Here is a 17590-nt window from a genome sequence, read left to right on the forward strand (position 1 = left end):
TACTATAACTCAGTAAGGGGTGCTTACCTTACCCAGGCTGAAAGTGCAGACCTGTGGTGCCATTTTGGAAGGCTTCCCGGGGGTGGCATAATACATGATTCAGCCCGTGGAAGGCCTCTGGGGTACCTATGCCCTTGGTTCTTAAGGTACCATATTCTAAGGGCTCACACGGTAATGCAGTAACCAATCTGGTATGTACCTCATGTATATGGAATCAATTTAAAGAGAGAACAGCTAGGCTGTGGTCCTGATCAGCAGGGCCACAGCCAGACTAATGTCGAAAAACCAGTGAAACACAGCAAAAAGTGGGGGTAACCATAGGAAGCAGACCCTACTCTCCTACATATCCTACTTAGATACACCATACATAAGACATCATTTTCTGTTCTCACACAACTCCATCACTTCCCTTCATGGCGAAAAACAATCTGAAGATTGAGTCGATGCCCATGCGCACTATAGTCTATAGTAGGAGTCTGTTGTAAATAACAAAGTCCTTGCGCCAGGTACATTTAATAAGCTGGATTTAATTAGCCTTAGTTCCAGATTAAGTTCCAAGTATTTGAGTATAAGATAAGAATAACCCCACCAGGAGTGCCCTCCCTGCCACTCAGCCTGCCTGCCATCAACTGCCTCTCCACACACCAGCTAGGCACCCAAGATTCTATGATGACATCAGGCATTCCAATACCCACAGCAGCTGAGCAGCAGGGAAGTCACACAAGCTAAGTATAACAAAGTCACCTACCTTGTGACTAGAAAGACTTCTTCCAGGACAACAACAACCTGTAATCATCCGGGCCCACCAACAGATGGCGACCTATGCACGGTGTGTGACTATGCAGCTCTATATGCCAAGAACAGATGCATACTGGTAAGTAGCATTTTCCTTCTCTTTCTTCTCCCCTGACAAGCTCGTATTAAGAACCAATGCTGCTTTCGTCTCTAAAGTGGTTACCTCTTTTCACTTAGGACTATCCATTGCCCATTCCACTTTGTATCCTAACTCACATCCAACTAAGGAGAAAAGATTTCATTGTTTTTGACCTGCTTTTACTAATGCTTCTATGTGGGCAGGACAAGAGTTCAGACCTGATGGTTAACTGTTTGTAGGATATGTTGGAAAGATGAAGTGCTAGACACTCCATCAAAAGATCTCTATCCAGATGTGCAATCCTGTGCATAACGATCTACTACACCATGGTGCACTAGTACCCTCCAGAAGGTACAAGTTCATTTTATTGGAGCAAAGTCTTCTACAGCAGTACTGGCAAGAGTGGTGTCAGTGGCGGATATGTTCAAATCTGCAGCTTAGTCATCCCTTCATACTTTTTCCCAAACACTATCACTCAGATACTAAAGTAAGGAGGGATGGTCACTTCCCTCATTCAGTTCTTCAGGACTTTTTGGTATAACCAGCCTTGTGCTCGCCTATTGATGTGGAACTGCTTGAATAATCTATTCAAAAGGTGCGGAATTTTCAGGTAGAAGTATCCATCAGATAAACAAGTTACTTACCTTTGGTAAAACATTTTTTTGGTGGATGCTGTAGCTACTTGTAAATTCCTCTCCGACCCACTCAGCTCCCCATTGCATGGCTGAATATACAAATAGTACTGTTATCATGTAATCTTTGTTTGACTGAAATCTTCATCTATCCGATTAAGATGTTAGTTGCATGAGTTTGCCGCAAAAACATGCTAAAAATGTAAGAGAACTGATGTCAACACTTACACTGGAGCGCTTTATGGCTCAAGTGCCATCATGAAATGCTGCATGTGGCACTGAGGTGGAGCTTACTCACTTTACTTGTGTGTGAGAAATATTGAACATTTTCAGAATATAGTCTGATGCCTGGAATATTCACAAAAGACTACGCAAGTAGATGCAGTACCCACCAGAAAATCGTTCCAGAGATAAGTAACTTGTTCGACCGGCACGGTAGTAAGGCGGGTCACTCCTGCTTGCTGTCGCCCAGAAGGTGGCAGCTTTCTGGCCCTTCAGAATTCCAATTTTCTGTCCCATCACTTTCTCCACTGTCAGTCCATCACAATGGACCACTAACTTCTGCAAAGTGTTGAGCAGGGCTCTGCTCTTCTCTTCCAGGACCTGCCCCCTCGCATCCAGGAAGTTTTGGCTCTTTTAAATAAGTACGTTGTGGAGGTGCTTCAAACTAACAAGGTAGGGTATCTGTTATTCTTGTTGATTTCTTTCCCATACTATACCTTTGTGTTCTGAACCCTTTCCTTCAAAAACAAATAGAAGGTCAAGTTGGACTCTCTGGCACAGGCTTTCTTAGCTATGGAATAGAAGGGGATATCTTTATTTCTGCACCTCAACATCTGGCTGCTGAATATGCGATCACCACAGCTTGTGTCGGACCACCTTCTGGTCTCGATGTCCCTGCTCTTCAACCTACGATTTTCTATCAGAGTTGTACCTCTAATGCTCCCAGTATCCCTTCTTCATCGAGGAGATGCCTCACGCTGTCTCCATCAAGACTATTTATCCTTTATAGTACGTTTGGAATATTCAGGCTGCTAGTCCGATGTTTAGGGAGGAAACTCTTCTTCAGGACCCTAGAGTCCTGTTTGCGTTTTTTTAGCCTGCTCACCGCCTCTTTCATGCTGGTACCTATGGCTGGGAGGCACATGCATGCTCTTTAGTGGCTTCCGCCCCAAGTGTGCCCAGCACTGGGGAATCCTCATGGACTGCATTTCCTCAGAGGCAGCTCTGAGTCTGCACTGGTTGCTGTTGACGGATCACCAGTACATGAAGCCTTTCTACCTTCCCCCAGTTGCACACTCATCTCAATGCCCTGGAGATTAGATGCTTTTGCTCTTCATCAGAGCAGTTGTCCCTTATATCAATCTAAATCAGCTTTGTGCAATTCTTGTTTATCTCAAGCCATTTTTGCCTTCCATCTGTGCCCGCTTGGTTCTAGTCCTTATGGAAAACTTTGACCTCTATATGGTACTCCAACAAGCGGGGCATTATTGGTTCATGTCTTCTGTATTTTGAGGCACTGAGGTTATGGTCTTTGGCTCAGGCTCACTAGCTTTAAACCATCTTGCAGGTTCTATAAATGTGCTGACTGGCTGTGAGTGTTGCATTCTCTCCCACTGGGGCAGCTCTTCTGTTTACCTCTTTACTACTCACAAGAGTACATGTTGCCCAGAGCTCTGCATCATGCAGTTTCTGCTGAAAGGAGCCCATGTGAGACGTGTTTCATGTGAGGTGAGACTTTGTCTCCACTACACATTTCCTCCTATCCCTCTGTCTCCTTGAGTTCTGAGGAAGCTGCATCCTTGACCTTGTGCAGACTCTGGTAATATGCTATACTGGCAAGGAAGGTGTCATACTGTGATCTGGTCTGCTTTTCTCTGTGCCTTCCTGTTCTGGGTGAACCTTCTCTCACAGTAATAGAGAAAGGTTCTGCTTCTGAACCTCCAGAGCCTCCACCTTCATACCTGCAGATTGAACTGGGCAGTCTGAGCTCTTTTAACATATCCTTATAAATTGTGGGCATTATTTTGTCCACTTCATATCCTTCTACCATATCTGTCTACCTTGGTTGATGGTCTCTTTTTGTTGCCTTATCCACCAAGGAGGACATCTCCCCAACTAAGGTATGTTTATCAGATATGTTACTCTGTGATTTCGCTTGCCTGACAAGGCTTTGCGGTGGGCACTGTTAAAAGTAGTTTGTTGGTCCATTTCACCTCCCTCTGATCAGCCTTCTCGATATGTCTCCAGATGTATAGAGAATATTTGAACTTATTTGTTTTCCTCTTCCTCACTGGGTATTCTACAATGACCCTTCATTTGGTGCTCAATTTCGTTATGTCTGCCTTATAAGCCCATTCGTAGTTGCTCATTAAAGCTGCTTACTTTGAAAATTTAGTTTCTGATCTCCATTAGCTTGACTGCATGTTATCAAGCTGCCTTTCTCCGTTTCATGTGGGTCAGTCGATCACCGTCCCAACCTTCTACCCCCTTCCCTATCCCTCATCCCGCCAAGGACGATAAGAGGCTTCATCATCTGAAGTCTCTTAGGCCTTTCATCTTTTACATTCACAGGGCCCAAGAGTTTTGGATCAATTACCAACTTTGCCTTGACTATGTTGGTTCCAAGGAGGGCAAAGTGATATTGGCTTGGACAATTACCCTTGGATTCCTCTTATGCATTTTAAAATCTGCTATGCCCTCGCCAAGTAAAAGCTTCCTGAAGGCATTGGATCCCATTTACTAGAGTAGAGCTGTCTCTTCAGGGTATCACTGGTTGTTTCTTTTGTTGGGCATTTGCTGTGGTGCTCAATGATCTTCACTCCACACTTTTAATATTACTATCATAACTGAGAGGGCCTTTAGCAAAAAGGTCTATTTTGCCTTATCAATGTTACAGGACATTCCGGTTTGACCATCTACTTAAAACCAAACCACCTTGGAGGTACTGCATGGATATTGATTCATTAGGTGAGAAATCTGCTGGTAGAACTATCAATCAGAGTAACAAATGAATTGCCTTGGGTGATAATCTTACTAGTGGATACTCTCTTTCTACTTGCTGACTCCTCACCAATCACACCCACCTCCATCTTCTGAGAAATGGTCTTGAAACGTCTAATAATGTCTCAGTTAACTTTGACTTACTGAGTTTTCTATCAGTATTGCTGATCTGCTCTCCACCAGGCATCTTGTACAGATCGGTGATGCCAAATTCTGGGTAGGCTGGTATTACTAGACATGTGGGTCCCATGCTCCCTGAAACCAGGCTACACCTGACTGAAGAGCCCCAGTCAGGGCGAAACCAGATTTGGGCTGCTCATGAACTGGTTCATGTAGTACATTGTTTGGCAGTTTGGGCAGGACTGTTGTTTTTGGAGCAGGGCCAAGACTGATTTACATATAACTGGGGCCAAACAGAGGTTGCATGGTGGGTGAAAAAAGATGGACTGGAGTGCAGCCGAAGTGATGGCCAGTGCTTGAGACTAATTCAAGCATTACACCCATCCCTTTGTTGTTGTTACTCTAAGCCGGGGCGCCACCTTTCCGAGTGAGAGAGCTATTTCAAGATTCTGATGCCTAGGAGATTTAAAAGTTGAGATTCCTGCAGGTAAATAGAGTAGCCACCATAAAGATCATTATCTAAGCAAAGTAACATATTCATTTGGATGTTCCTCGCTTATGTTCGTGTTTGATGAATAATTCATTTTCTAATATCATGCAGATGCTCCTGTCTGACTTCTCTCATCACCATATTGAAATGGCATGCACCTTACTTGAAACTTGTGGAAGATTCCTTTTTCGATCTCCTGATTCTCACTTAAGGACCAGTGTTCTTTTGGTAAGTGATTAAACATCACATTTTTTATTTTGTTTTGAGGATCTGTAATTTTTGTTTTTGTTTTTGGGAAGATAACATTATTTGGGAGTGTAATATCAGAAAAATACTCTTATGTGTGCAACTATGCATATGGAATTTCTACAGTGCGAACCTAGTGAAAACGAGGCAGAGCAATGTACATGGTCAAAGACAAGCATAAAGTCCATGAATAATAAGAGAAATAAATGGCTTATAGTAGTTAATGCATTGTGATGTAGGTGAGATGTAGATGTGAGTCTTCAATTGTTACCTGATTTGGAGAAGCATTGGGGTGGTCATAATGCATACGAGGATGTTTTTTTAGGAACATGGGTACATAGATGGGAAGACGGGCCTGCATGAATTATGTAGCTTATGTATGAATATGGTACTACTATAGTGGGAGCACTGTACAGGGTCTAAGGCCAACATAAAGTCATTGAGTCATAGAAAAGATATCTGAGTTTTGGACAGTGTTTTCACTGTGATGTAATGTTCTTCAAAGAGGTGACTCTTCAACTCTAAATTGGAGCAGCGTTCCGGCGGTCATGATGGATACTGGTATGTTGTTCCAGATTCTGGGTGCATATTTGGAAAAGGCCACCTGTCTTTTTTTAATTTTTATTAACACGTTTTGGCTGCAATATGATTTTGTGCTGGCTGTGAATGTGCCAAATAGAACCAGAGATGAAGAGCTTGTTTATAAGATAAACAGGGGTGCTTGTCATGTTGGCATTGTAAATTTTGCGGCTGTTTTTGAAGATTGTGCGTGTCTGGGGAGGGAAGGCAATGGAGTTCTTTCAGGATGGGGGTTATGTGGTTCTATATATTCAGGCCCTAAATGAGACCTACTGCACTGTGTAGGATGCCCCTAAGGGGTGCCAGTGTGGTAATGGGAGAGGCCATGAGATCGGGTTTACCACCATTCAGACGCAAGAGTATGAAGTTTTGAACAGCATTTCTAAAGTCACTTTCTGGAAGAAGGGGGTTTGACTTTCTTTAGAAGAGAAAGTTGGTACTAGACCGTCTTTGTTATTTTTGAGCTTGGCAGTGTTTCCCTTGTGTGTCATTTCGGGGTCCTGGGTGAATCCAAGTGACCTGGCATTTAGTGAATGTCTGGATTTGATGCGGTCACAGTTCATATCATTGAGCTGAGTTTGTGCTGAATCTTGTTGGTTGTTCTTGGTAAATTACAGGAGTTCTGTGTTGGTTGGGTTGAGCTTCAGGTTAGCGCTGGACATCCAGGTCCATATCATTGATCAAGGTTTATACTATATCTTGTTGATCTTGGCAAATAAATGGAACTCGCTCTGTTGGGGTGAGTTTTAGGTATGTACTAGACTTCAGGTATAGATGATGTGCAAGCAGTGTTTGCGACATTGAATATCTGAAGCCGAGGTGACTTTAAAGGACAGTTGTGTGTTATCGGCTCACTGGTGAATCCTAATACTTTTATATGTGATCAGAGCTGCTATCAGCTCCATGTAAAGGTTGAAGGTGACAGGAGATAGTATGAAATCCTGGGGAACTCCACTAATGACCAGAATCTTTCGTGACCTGGATGTCTCCATAAGAACTAATTGGAGTTGGCTCGAAAGGTAGGAGGAGAACCACTGAAGTACATTTCTGGTGAATCACATTCAAGACTTCAGGTTGCTTATGAGGGTGGGATGGTTGACTGTGTCGCAGGTAGTTGATTGTACAGCAATATCAGTTCTGCATTATTTTTGTCATCTGAACACTGGTGAAAATATTACACCTCCTGTATAATTTATTGTACAGGAATAATTTCTGTTTAGCGTAAGCAGTTTTTGTAATGAGCAATACGGCAAAGACATTGGGAGTTTGTTTACAAACTTGTAAATGTTATCCTACAACAGTTTAAATGCTTAACAGTGATCTAGCCATTTACATACCAGTTTTTGTTCCCCTTTGTCTCAGGGCCTTTAAAAAAATGTGAATTGGTTTCACAAAATAAACAGTGCTGTACAAGCAAAAAAGTGCATTATAAATGTGTCCGACAATAATGATCATAACAATCATTCAAGCCCACAATAATTAATAATTTGCACCAGATTGTATTTTGCCTTTGTGGGCAGCAACTTGTCCCGTAGATTGGTTCCTCCAGCTTTGTGCACCAATCCATGGCAGCTGACCAAGCAGCTAAGGGGGGAGGATCAGCGTAATTCCAAGCAAGGGCAATGCCCCTGTTCACTATCAAAGTGCCCAGCCAAATAAGGAACAATCTCCCCCATTTCCCACTATCCTTCATGTTTTCTAAGAGGCCCAACCTGCTATTTGAGGGGAGCTTTCAGTCCTTCCCTCCAGCCATGCCACCTCAATGCCACTGCATGCCGGGATATCACTTGGTGCTTTTCCAACAGGAAGTTTCGGCCCTCTTGGCCAAGGGTGCCATCGAGTGCGTTCCTGGTCCGGAAGTAGGGAGTGGTTGTTTTTCCCACTACTTTCTGGTACCCAAGAAAGACAAATGGGGCCAGCGTCCCATCTTTGACCTTCGGAATGTCAATCGCTTCCTCCAGAAGGATACTGACTCTGGCTCAGGTCCTGACTGCCCTGGACCCTGGAGACTTGATGGTAGCGTTGGACTTGCAGGGCGCATATTTTCACATCCTGGTCCTGCCGGCCCACCAACGTTACCTACGGTTCACGGTAGGCCGGGATCATTTTCAGTTTGCCGTGCTCCCCTTCGGCATTTCCATTCCCCTTCGGGTGTTCACGAAAGTATTGGCGGTGGTCGCAACTCATCTGCGCAGGTCAGGGGTGTCAGTCTTCCCCTATCTCGAAGACTAGTTGTTAAAGGCAGGCTCGCCCCAGGCAGATGTCACCCACCTTCAGACTATGGCCGACCTCCTGCATTTGCTGGTGTTCTCCATCAACATGCCGAAGTAACCCCTGAGCCCTGTCAGAAGCTCCCCTTCATCGGAGCGGTTCTGGATTTGACGCGGTTTCGAGTTTATCCTCCTGAGCAGTTAGTCCGGGATATTCAGGCTATGATTCCGGCCCAGAATAAACAAACTGTATCCCAACTGGTATTATTAAACAAGCGATTAAACAAGTATGGAGTGTGGAGAAGTGTGGCTCAATGGTTAGAGCAGCAGACCCTGATGCAGAGGTCTGGCCAGTGACCAGGGTTCAATTCCCCGCCTCGGTGGGTCTTGGGCTCAAAAAATTCCACGGGCCTGATAATTCTCGCCTCGGTGCCTATTCCAATCATGGTGTCCCACTCTCCAACTCTGGGCAATAGCTTGCTTAATCTCCACAATGGCCCCCACAACGCTAAGGATGCCTGGCCTCCACCTTGGGGGTGCCCAGGAGTGGACGCCTCACAGGGAAAGCCAGGATGGATTCCACAGCGGTATTCGTACAAGCGCCTTGAGACCCTTGCGGGTGAGTAGTGCGCTATACAAGTATCAATTTACATTTTACATTTACATTTATGGATAAAGCATTACGAGAACAGAAACAAGGAGACTCAATACGTTTTTTTCAAAAGTGCTCATGGCATCATATATTTATTTACAGTTGTAGCAGCACTATAAGCGAAATGAATAACAAAACAACCCGAATTGGACTTGGTGCTCAGCATGTGTAGCTGGCACAAAAGATGGCTACGCAAGTGACAATTGTGGTCAGCATATGTGCCGCATAGTGAATGGTGCTTGAATATATACAGTGAATAAAGAAAAACAATGTTGCTCAAAATGAATAACTAAGCATGAATTTTTCAGTTGTGTTGGTTTAATTTGGATGAGCATCACTGGGGGCTGCGCCTTTTATTGCGCTGATCGGTCGACGAAGTTTCAATCCTCTTGGATTGGGATCATCTTCAGGACTGGGTTGTGATTGGTAAACAGTGCTGGAGAAATCCAGGGTGGCGTCCGTAACACTGTGAGGTTTGGGATCGCTGAGGAAGCGATTAGTGCATTCTGGCCGGGAGGCAGGTTCGTCTAAGCGGTCGCCGGTAATCCAATGGAGCCGGCGAGAGGTCCGATTTGGTCAATGATCGGTGGTGCTGGAGTGAATCTGCACTGTAATAGACCAACGATTTACACGGTAATCCAATTAGGCCGGCGAGGTACCTGATCTGTTCAGTGATCGGTGAGGCGGGAATGAATCGCACGCTGAGAGAAGCGCCGCGAAGGATGGCTCCGACTGGCTGCATCCGGTTCCAAACCCGGATGCAGCCAGTTTGAGTCGTCCCTCGCGGCGCTTCTCTCAGTGTGGCCAGGTCTGTCGCTCTGCGTCGCCATGCCTGGCTGAGTGATGCTGGTTTCCCTGAAAATATTCGGTAGAGTCTACGGGATTTGCTGTTTGACGGTGTATCCCTTTTTGGCAGTCATGCTGCCTCAGCAGTCAACCGCCTCCTGTCTAGCATGCCATGATTTAATGTTTTTGCAATCCTTTTACAGACAATTACTTCCATGGGCAGTGTTGTTCTGGGTCCTGGGTTCATGCTGTAATACACAAGTGGTCTGGACGGCTTCTCGACATTTTTGCTGCCCTTTATTGCAGCTGCTCAACTGCTTCTGTTCTGTTGATTCTCTGCCTATGAGCCCTGGCTCAAGAGGTGCCTCTAGTTGAGGTTGAGGCTTACCCTAGGTGGGGTATTAGTTGGCTACTGTGTAGCTGCCTCCCTTACACATAAGGCTTGGTATGCTCCAGTAGAGTCTTTTTCGGAGAGCGTTGCCCTGCGATGTGACTGTGGTCTTTTTCTCTTTCATGCGGTCCACCGGTTGGCATCGATCTATGACCTATCCGTTGGGGTCTGCTGTTCGTCAGTGGCACTCCTTTTCAAGGGTAGATGCTCACTTTCTCTGGGTTTCTACCTTGTATGTTTTTTCACGGAGAGTCCTTTCGGCCTTACCTCCTTGTCTGTTTCAGTTCTGCATGGTTCTGCTGCTGCAAATGTCCTACCTCTGGACGGCCTTGGTCAGTGCCCTGTCGCTGTACTAAGGCGTGCAGGGCTGCCATGGCTCACTTCTCCTATGTCTATGCGCGTCTGGTGGTTGCTCTCCACTGTGTTCATTGTTACAGAGGGCTGACGCTTTCCGATGGCTGGTTCTCCCCTCCTCTTCCGTGGTGGGTAGTGCTTTTTGTACTTTGTTCTTACATGGTGGCATCTTGGCCACTTGTGTCGCTCATGTACATTGCCTTGTACCTTGCTTTCCTGGGTACTTCTCCGGCACAGGTTTTTCCTCTTCCCCTGCTGCCATCTGACCAGGAGATTTGAGGTACTTCTACTTCAAGATGCTGCTGTTGCTGCTGCTCTCTGTAGAGGTGCTCTCCTCACGACGTTCACTGTGTTCTTGTATGCACATCCCTGTACAATTCCTGTTACTCTATGAACGTTTCGTACTGGTTCCTCCTGTAATGGTCACCATTCCAGTTTGCCTCGCGGCGGACCGTGGCTCCTCCCTGCAGGGTGGCTGGTGTCGCTTATAGATCTGGCCTGTATCTGTCCGGTTCTGCTGCTAAGTGGCTGTTGATAGCTATGGTGCTCTCTTGTTTCTTGTACGCCACTCATCCTTATGGCTGAGTCTTCTGATGTTTGTTCTGTCTGGCGTCTACACACACCTATGGGTCACGCACACTAGGTCCTTGCTGCAGTGTCCGTGGGTTTGCCATGGACTTCTCATAGGTGCTGTCCTTCATTCTGTGTGTGTTCGCTTCATGGATCCCTTTCACAGGTTACATACCTGGTGAGGCATCTCTCGCATTTAGACCATTCTCACGGCACTCCCTTGTGCCTTTCCTTTTACGTGGAGTGGTTCTAGCTGTTCTCGCAGATGGAGGGGTCGACTTCTGGATTGGAGTCGACAAGCCTTGGCTAAGGCAACCCACGCAGGATACAACAAAGGCTTCTGGTGCAGACCAGCAAGGTCTGAGGTGCTTCACCTTTGCAGGAAAGCAAGGGCCAGTCTGGAGCAACCAGACCAGCGAGGTGGTTCAAAAGGATTGTCGTCACAGAGGCTACTAGCCAACGGGCCAGCAACCGGACAACGCGTCGAGCAGAACAAAAGCAGAAGGGCCCCACGCAGAACTCGTGGAGTGTGGGGGACTGATCTTCGTCGCAGATAGAGCTCGGGATTGAGGCTTCTCAATGCCCAGTGCACAGCTTCGAGGGTGCCTCATGAGCTGCAGAGGTAGCAAGTTGCAGGCTTTTCAAGATGTCCGGTCCCACGTGTCTCATCGCCTCCACGGATCTCAGTTATGCTGCAGACGTGAAGAGATGGTCAGAGAGGTCTGGAAGTCTGGGTCTTGTCAGGCTCTGTGCTCTGGTTCCGGTGGGAGCGTCGACAAAGCAAGCCGTTGATTTGCTGGATGGTGCCTGGTTGCCCAGGGTGGTCACTCCTTGGCCACAAGGGAGATTCTTCAGTCTTCAGCTTCAGCAGAATGTCAAAGGTCCAGAGTTTCGTTTCGGGTTTCAGTCAGGATCTAATCTAAAGTCTCAGGACTCAGCTCCTACCTTTATACAACTAAAAGGGGCTGGATTACTGACTTTGTCCCTCCTGTGGGTGGGACCAGGAAGCAGGAAGCGGGGTGGTTACACCCCCTCTCCTGTGTCCAGTTTCGCGCCAGAGCTGGGGCTGGAGTGCCCCAGCAACCAATTTTAACTGGGTATGCATGGAGCACCTAGTGTGCCCCAGGCAGTGTCTCATTCCATTCAGCCCTACCTGTCCCAATACACAAAGTCCTTTCTGGGGTGGTGCTCGCACCTCCCCAGGCAGGAAACCTATTGTCCAAACCTCCGTGACTGGAAGGACTCCCAGCAGCAGGAGGTCAGACTTGTGTCGGTGGCAGCAGCGTCCATTTTGTGACGCTGGGGCTCTGTTTAACTTTAACCGGGATAGTCAGCAACAACATGTCTACTCCCTCTAGAAGGGTGGAATGCTACCCCCGTCGCCAGAAGATGGCCGACAGGGGAGGGAGCTCCTCACCTGTCGGCCATCTTGGACCTTGTCATGAACATCAACATGAAGACTGATCCCCATAGCCTAACATTGGGCACCCAACGCTGTATTTCACCTGTGCACCTGGCCATCCTATTGCTGCCCAGTGTGACCTCTTGGTTCTGCCTTGGACTTTGCCCAGTGCTCACCTTAAGTCTAGGAGATTGGTCTCATAAGTTACTGTACTATACCTGTATGCTGTTATTTCTCCCGTATGATAACTTTTGAAATCGTAAAGTATTTCACTGGCACAGCGTACTTACCTGATAGTAATAATTCTGGTGCCGAAATATTTCCAACAATGCATATTAATTATAGATTCCTAGGCTTGGAATTACCCCCAGGTGTCAGACTGGATCCGGAGAATTTGTTTTGCAGTAGTACCCCTGCGCGTCGGCAGGTAATGTCGGTTAACTCCATGTTGGTCATAGGCGTTGTGATCGCCGAAATGACCTTGTGATATCTACTGAGACGCTGCCTCTGCTTGCTGACGTCAGTTCTTTCTTTTTCCGCGCCAGCTAGCACGGATCCAGAGAGAGCAGTACCCTTAGTAATCTTTTGACTAGTGATTTTTCGACTTTTGTCAACATTTTTTGTGAGTCGTTTGACGGTCCACGTAGGGATCTTCCCATCGCCAGACCGGCTTCAAGCCTTATGACTCTTGTTACAAGTTGATGTCAGTCATGGATCCGCACCTCGTGTGCCTTTGGTGCCTGGAGCACGACAATGACCCGAAGTCGTGCTCCACATGTCGGGCCATGAACACAAAGTCTTTGCGGGAGCGGTCCCGAAAGCTTCTGGAGGCCTGGCAGTTAGCTCCACGCCGCTCGAAGTCCCGGTAGAGAGGGAGGTAGCATGACCGGTCGCGGAGCCACCACTATCACTCCTCGTTGAAGACTTCGTCTTCGGGTAAGTTGAAGCAAAAGAAGAAGGCGAAGAAGCAACGTCGCTCTTGGCCTTCTCCCCGTCCGTCGGCCGATGGGACGCCGAAGGTAGTCATCCTTTGGCTCTGCCTGCGGAGTCTGCTGGGACGGCTCCGAGCTTCCCTCCCTTCCCGGGAGCCGGAGCTTCCCCGCCCAGATTTGTGTATTTTATGAAGCTCTCCACTCCATCTTTGGCAGCACCGACTCAGCCGGCGCCCCTTCGGGCCTGTGGACTTGGCTGGGGGCTCTAGGCCTTCGATGCTGTCAGCTCTGACAGTGGCGCCGCAGGGCCACCAAAGATCCAGGCCTGTATCCAGATCAATGCCATTCGACCTCACCACGCCTCCGCTGGCACCGATACCTGTGGTGACGCCTCCGCCACTTCTGACGCCGGTTGTGCCCCCAACCGGCATCGACCCCGGCCTCCTCCTCGACCGGTAGTTTTGTACCACTGTTCTACCCTGGCGTTCTCTATCGCCCTGAATCGCAGCCAGAGGAGGGTGAGAAGGACTGGGAGGGGTCTGTTGGCCCTTTGTCAGACCAGCTCGAAGAGCCAGACTTTAGAGAGGATTTGGGTGAGACCAGTGGTATGGATACCTCCCCAGACCTTGGCATGCTTTCTCCCCCTACTATGGCCACGTAGGAGGGAGCCTCCTACGCTGTGATGTTGTGTGGGGCAGCTGAGGCCTTGGACCGTAAGCTTCATACTGTGGCAGTAAGGACCAATCTCCTGACTGAGGTGCTTCAGCCGGCAGCGGCCTCTTCGGAGCCCCTGCTGTCATTCAGTGAGGCCTTCACAGACATCCTCCTGGGCTATTGGTCCAGGCCCAGTACAGTGGTTCCTATGGATAGGATAATGGCCCGATGCCACCACCCAGAGACCCAGTTTTCCTCTGTCAACACTCTTTCCCCGGGAGCTTGGTGGTCCAAGCCTCACCAGCCAAAGGCACGTTCCCTTCTGCTTCCCCAGATAGGGATTTCAAGAAGCTGGACCATCTTGGGAAGAACATTTTTTTCTTCCGCGAGCTTAGGACTGCGAACACCGCATTTAACTTGGGCCTTTACACCCACTCTATGTGGGACACGGTTGCGCAAGTGCTGCCACAGTGCCCGGAGGAGGCCCAGGCCAAACTTTAATTGTGAGATTGTGGAGGGGAGAGATGGAGCAAAGTTTGCCATCAGTGTAAGCTGGACACTGCCGACTTGCTGGGTAGAACGATTTCTACGTCAATAGCCCTACGCCTGGCTAAGATCCACTTGCTTTTATGGGTATGTCCTATCAACTCTTTTGGACATGCCCTTCGATGGCCATTGCCTGTTTGGTGACAAGGCAGACAGTGCGCTCAAAGGCTTAAAGGATTTTAGAGCTAAGGCCAGATCCTTGGGCTGTGCTGCCACCTCTTGTCCTGTGCAGTCTGCCTTTCGCCTCTTCTGTAACTACGGAAGAGTGCCCAACCACTTTACACCCAGGGCCACGGGCCTGCGCAAGCTACCCATCCTCTGCACGGCTGGGGACGTGGGACCCAAGGCCGTGGGTCTGGGTGCCAGCAAGCAGGGCAGTCCACCATTGCCCACACAGCAGCACCCTCTAAGCCTTCTCAATCTGACCTTTCAGGGCCACTAGTTGCTAGTAGGCGGCAGAATCTGCCATCCCCTCCCTTCTTGTCACAATATCACGTCGGAGTGGGTTTTGCAGGTAGTCTGAAGGGGCTACTCCCTCCTCTTCAAGACTACCTTGACCTCCAAGCCACCAACACTCCATTACTTGTATGAGGATTACTTGGCCCTTCTCTGTCAGGAAGGTACGGCTCTCTTGGCCAAGGGAGCTATCGAGCGAGTCCCTGTCCCAGAAGTAGGTTTTATTTGTTAGTCCCACTACTTCCTGGTGCCCAAGAAGGACAAAGACCTGTGTCCTATTTTGGATCTCTGGGACGTCAGCCGCTTCTTCCGTAAGGAAAAGTTTAAGGTGTTGACATTGGCTCAGGTTCTGTCTGCCCTCGCCCTCAAGATTGGATGGTAGTGTTGGACTTGCAGGACGCTTACTTTCAAATTCCCATCCTGCTAGCCCACAGGTGTTACTTACAGTACTCCACGAGCCTTTTCAGTTTAACGTACTCCCCTTTGGCCTTACCAATGCCACTCGTGATGGCAGTGGTCGCAGACCTGGGGTTCCAGTCTTCCCCTATATCGACTGGCTGTTGAGACGGGCTACCCCAGGCTGTCGCCTCCCACCTCCAGACTGCGGTAGACCTTCTGCATTTGCTCGGGTTCACAATCAAAGTGCCGAAGTTGCACCTGAATTCCTCTCAGAAGCTCATTTACATCGCAGTAGTTCTGGACACAGCGCAGTTTTGGGCTTATCCTCCCGAGCAGCGAGTCCAAGCTATTCGAGCTATGATACCGATGTTCCTGCTTCTTTCCCGGGTTTCGGTGAGATTGACCTTGATGCTGCTGGATCTCATGGCCTCCTGCATCCTGCTGGTGGATCATGCCAGGTGGCATATGCGGGCTCTGCAGTGGGACCTGAAGTTCCAGTGGGTGCAGCATCGGGGGAATCTTTCCGATGTCGTCCAGATCTCGGAGGGCACGGGACATCAATTACAGTAGTGTCTAATGAACCAGCATTGGGTCAGCGGCAGATCCCTCTCCCTTCCCCAACCAGACTTTGGAGTGGTGGCAGATGCGTCCTTTCTGGGATGGGGAGGCCACATGGGAGAGGCGGAGATCAGAGGCCTCTGATCTCCAGCCGAGTCCAAGCTCCACATCAACCTGCTGGAGCTCTATGCGATTTGTCTTGCACCGAAAGCATTCCTGAGCAGTGCAGGTGTTCATGGACAACACCACCGCTATGTGGTACTGCAACAAACAGGGTGTGGTGGGATTGTGGACCCTATTTCAAGAGGCTCTCTTTATCTGGACGTGGCTGGAGCAACCGGGCATGTCCCTGGTGGTTCAACACCTGGCAGGTTCCCTGAACGCCAGGGCGGACGAACTCAGCCACTGATGCATGCAGTGTCTTCACTTGGAAGTGGTGCACGGTCTCTTTCGACAGTGGGGAGAGCCTTGGTTTGGTCTGTTCCCCATCGAAGAGAACGCGTGATGTCAGCAGTTCTAAGCCTTGGAATTTCCAAGGCTGCACTCGCTCTGGGACGTTTTTCGGCAAGTGGAGTTGCTGTCTTCTGTACGCCTTTCGGCCTATAGCACTTCTGCTCAAAGTGCTGAAGAAGATCAAGCGCGACCAGTCCCAAGTCATTCTTGTGGCTCCAGATGGGCATGAAGAGTCTCGTATTCCGAACTCTTGGCCATCGATCCTCCGATCAGACTGCCTCTGAGGGAGGACCTTCTGTCGCAGCAACATAGGACAGTCCTCCACCAGAACCTGTCATGCCTCCACCTCCTTGCGTGGAGATTGAGCAGCGACAGTGACAGCTTTTGACCTTCCTCCCCAAGTTTGAAATGTCATCTTGACAGCCAGGCGTCCCTCCACTAAAACGGTACACGCCTGTAGGTGCACAGTAAAGGCTGTGGATCCCCTTCATGCTCCTCTTTCAGAGGTTCTCCTCTTCATTCTTTCTTTGGCCCAGCAGGGCTCTGCTCTGGGCACCCTTAAAGGTTATCTTTCCGCCATTTTGGCCTTTCTTTGCCTTCCTGATCAGCCTTCTCTTTTCAAGTCCCCTATTGTAAATAGATGTTCGAGGCATATGAGCTGCATATTACACACTGTGCATAGATCGCCACCTAGTGTTGGGCCTGGATGTTTGCAGTTTGTTTTTGTCCCGAAAAGTTCTTTGGAAGTCACGAGATAGGTGACTCCTCCTCTGGACCATACTGCACATCGACATCGGCTCCATCCTCAGATTGTTTTTTTCCGCCATCGGGCTCCAGTTTGGAACCGATTTTCCTTCGGCACGCATTCCTCACCCAGTTCGACGGTATTGTTCAGTTCGCGCTCCCCATCGATGCGACTCTTCACAACTTTGAAGTCTTCGATTCCGGTCGTCGACGAAGGCCGTCGGGCCTACCTAGGCCTTACTTTCTGGTTCATGGAAAGGACGCTATTCAAGAGGTGTCCTCGATGTAGATCGAAGTTTTCCCACACCGATCTACATGAGGGGTGAAACCTTTGCTTCTCACCGGAGCACGAGGCCAAAGACTGTTCCGCTTGTGCCTCCTTCCGTTCCAAGAAGACGATTCGGGACCGACGAGCTCGAAGAACAACGGCTCGCTCGTCAGCATCAATCCCGGACGACATCTTTCAAGAGGGCGTCAACGTGTCAGAGCAGGAGTGAGCCGAAATAAGCGCCAGCTCCTCCGATTCCAACGACTCAGAC

At 48.6% G+C, this 17590-nt stretch overlaps 1 protein-coding gene across 11 annotated transcripts in view; it reads left to right on the plus strand.

The window, feature by feature from the left end:
- UPF2 (UPF2 regulator of nonsense mediated mRNA decay) overlaps nucleotides 1-17590 on the plus strand; it is a 1606401-nt gene that overhangs the window by 718641 nt on the left and 870170 nt on the right. For all 11 annotated transcript variants that reach the window (XM_086919968.1, XM_086919955.1, XM_086919976.1 and 8 more), the window contains one exon: nucleotides 5231-5347. In XM_086919968.1, coding sequence (XP_086776094.1) covers nucleotides 5231-5347 — 117 coding nt within the window. The remainder of the gene's footprint in view (nucleotides 1-5230; nucleotides 5348-17590) is intronic.

This window comes from Lissotriton vulgaris, chromosome 1_1 (genome assembly GCF_964263255.1).
Source record: "Lissotriton vulgaris chromosome 1_1, aLisVul1.2, whole genome shotgun sequence".
NCBI classification, from domain to species: domain Eukaryota; kingdom Metazoa; phylum Chordata; class Amphibia; order Caudata; family Salamandridae; genus Lissotriton; species Lissotriton vulgaris.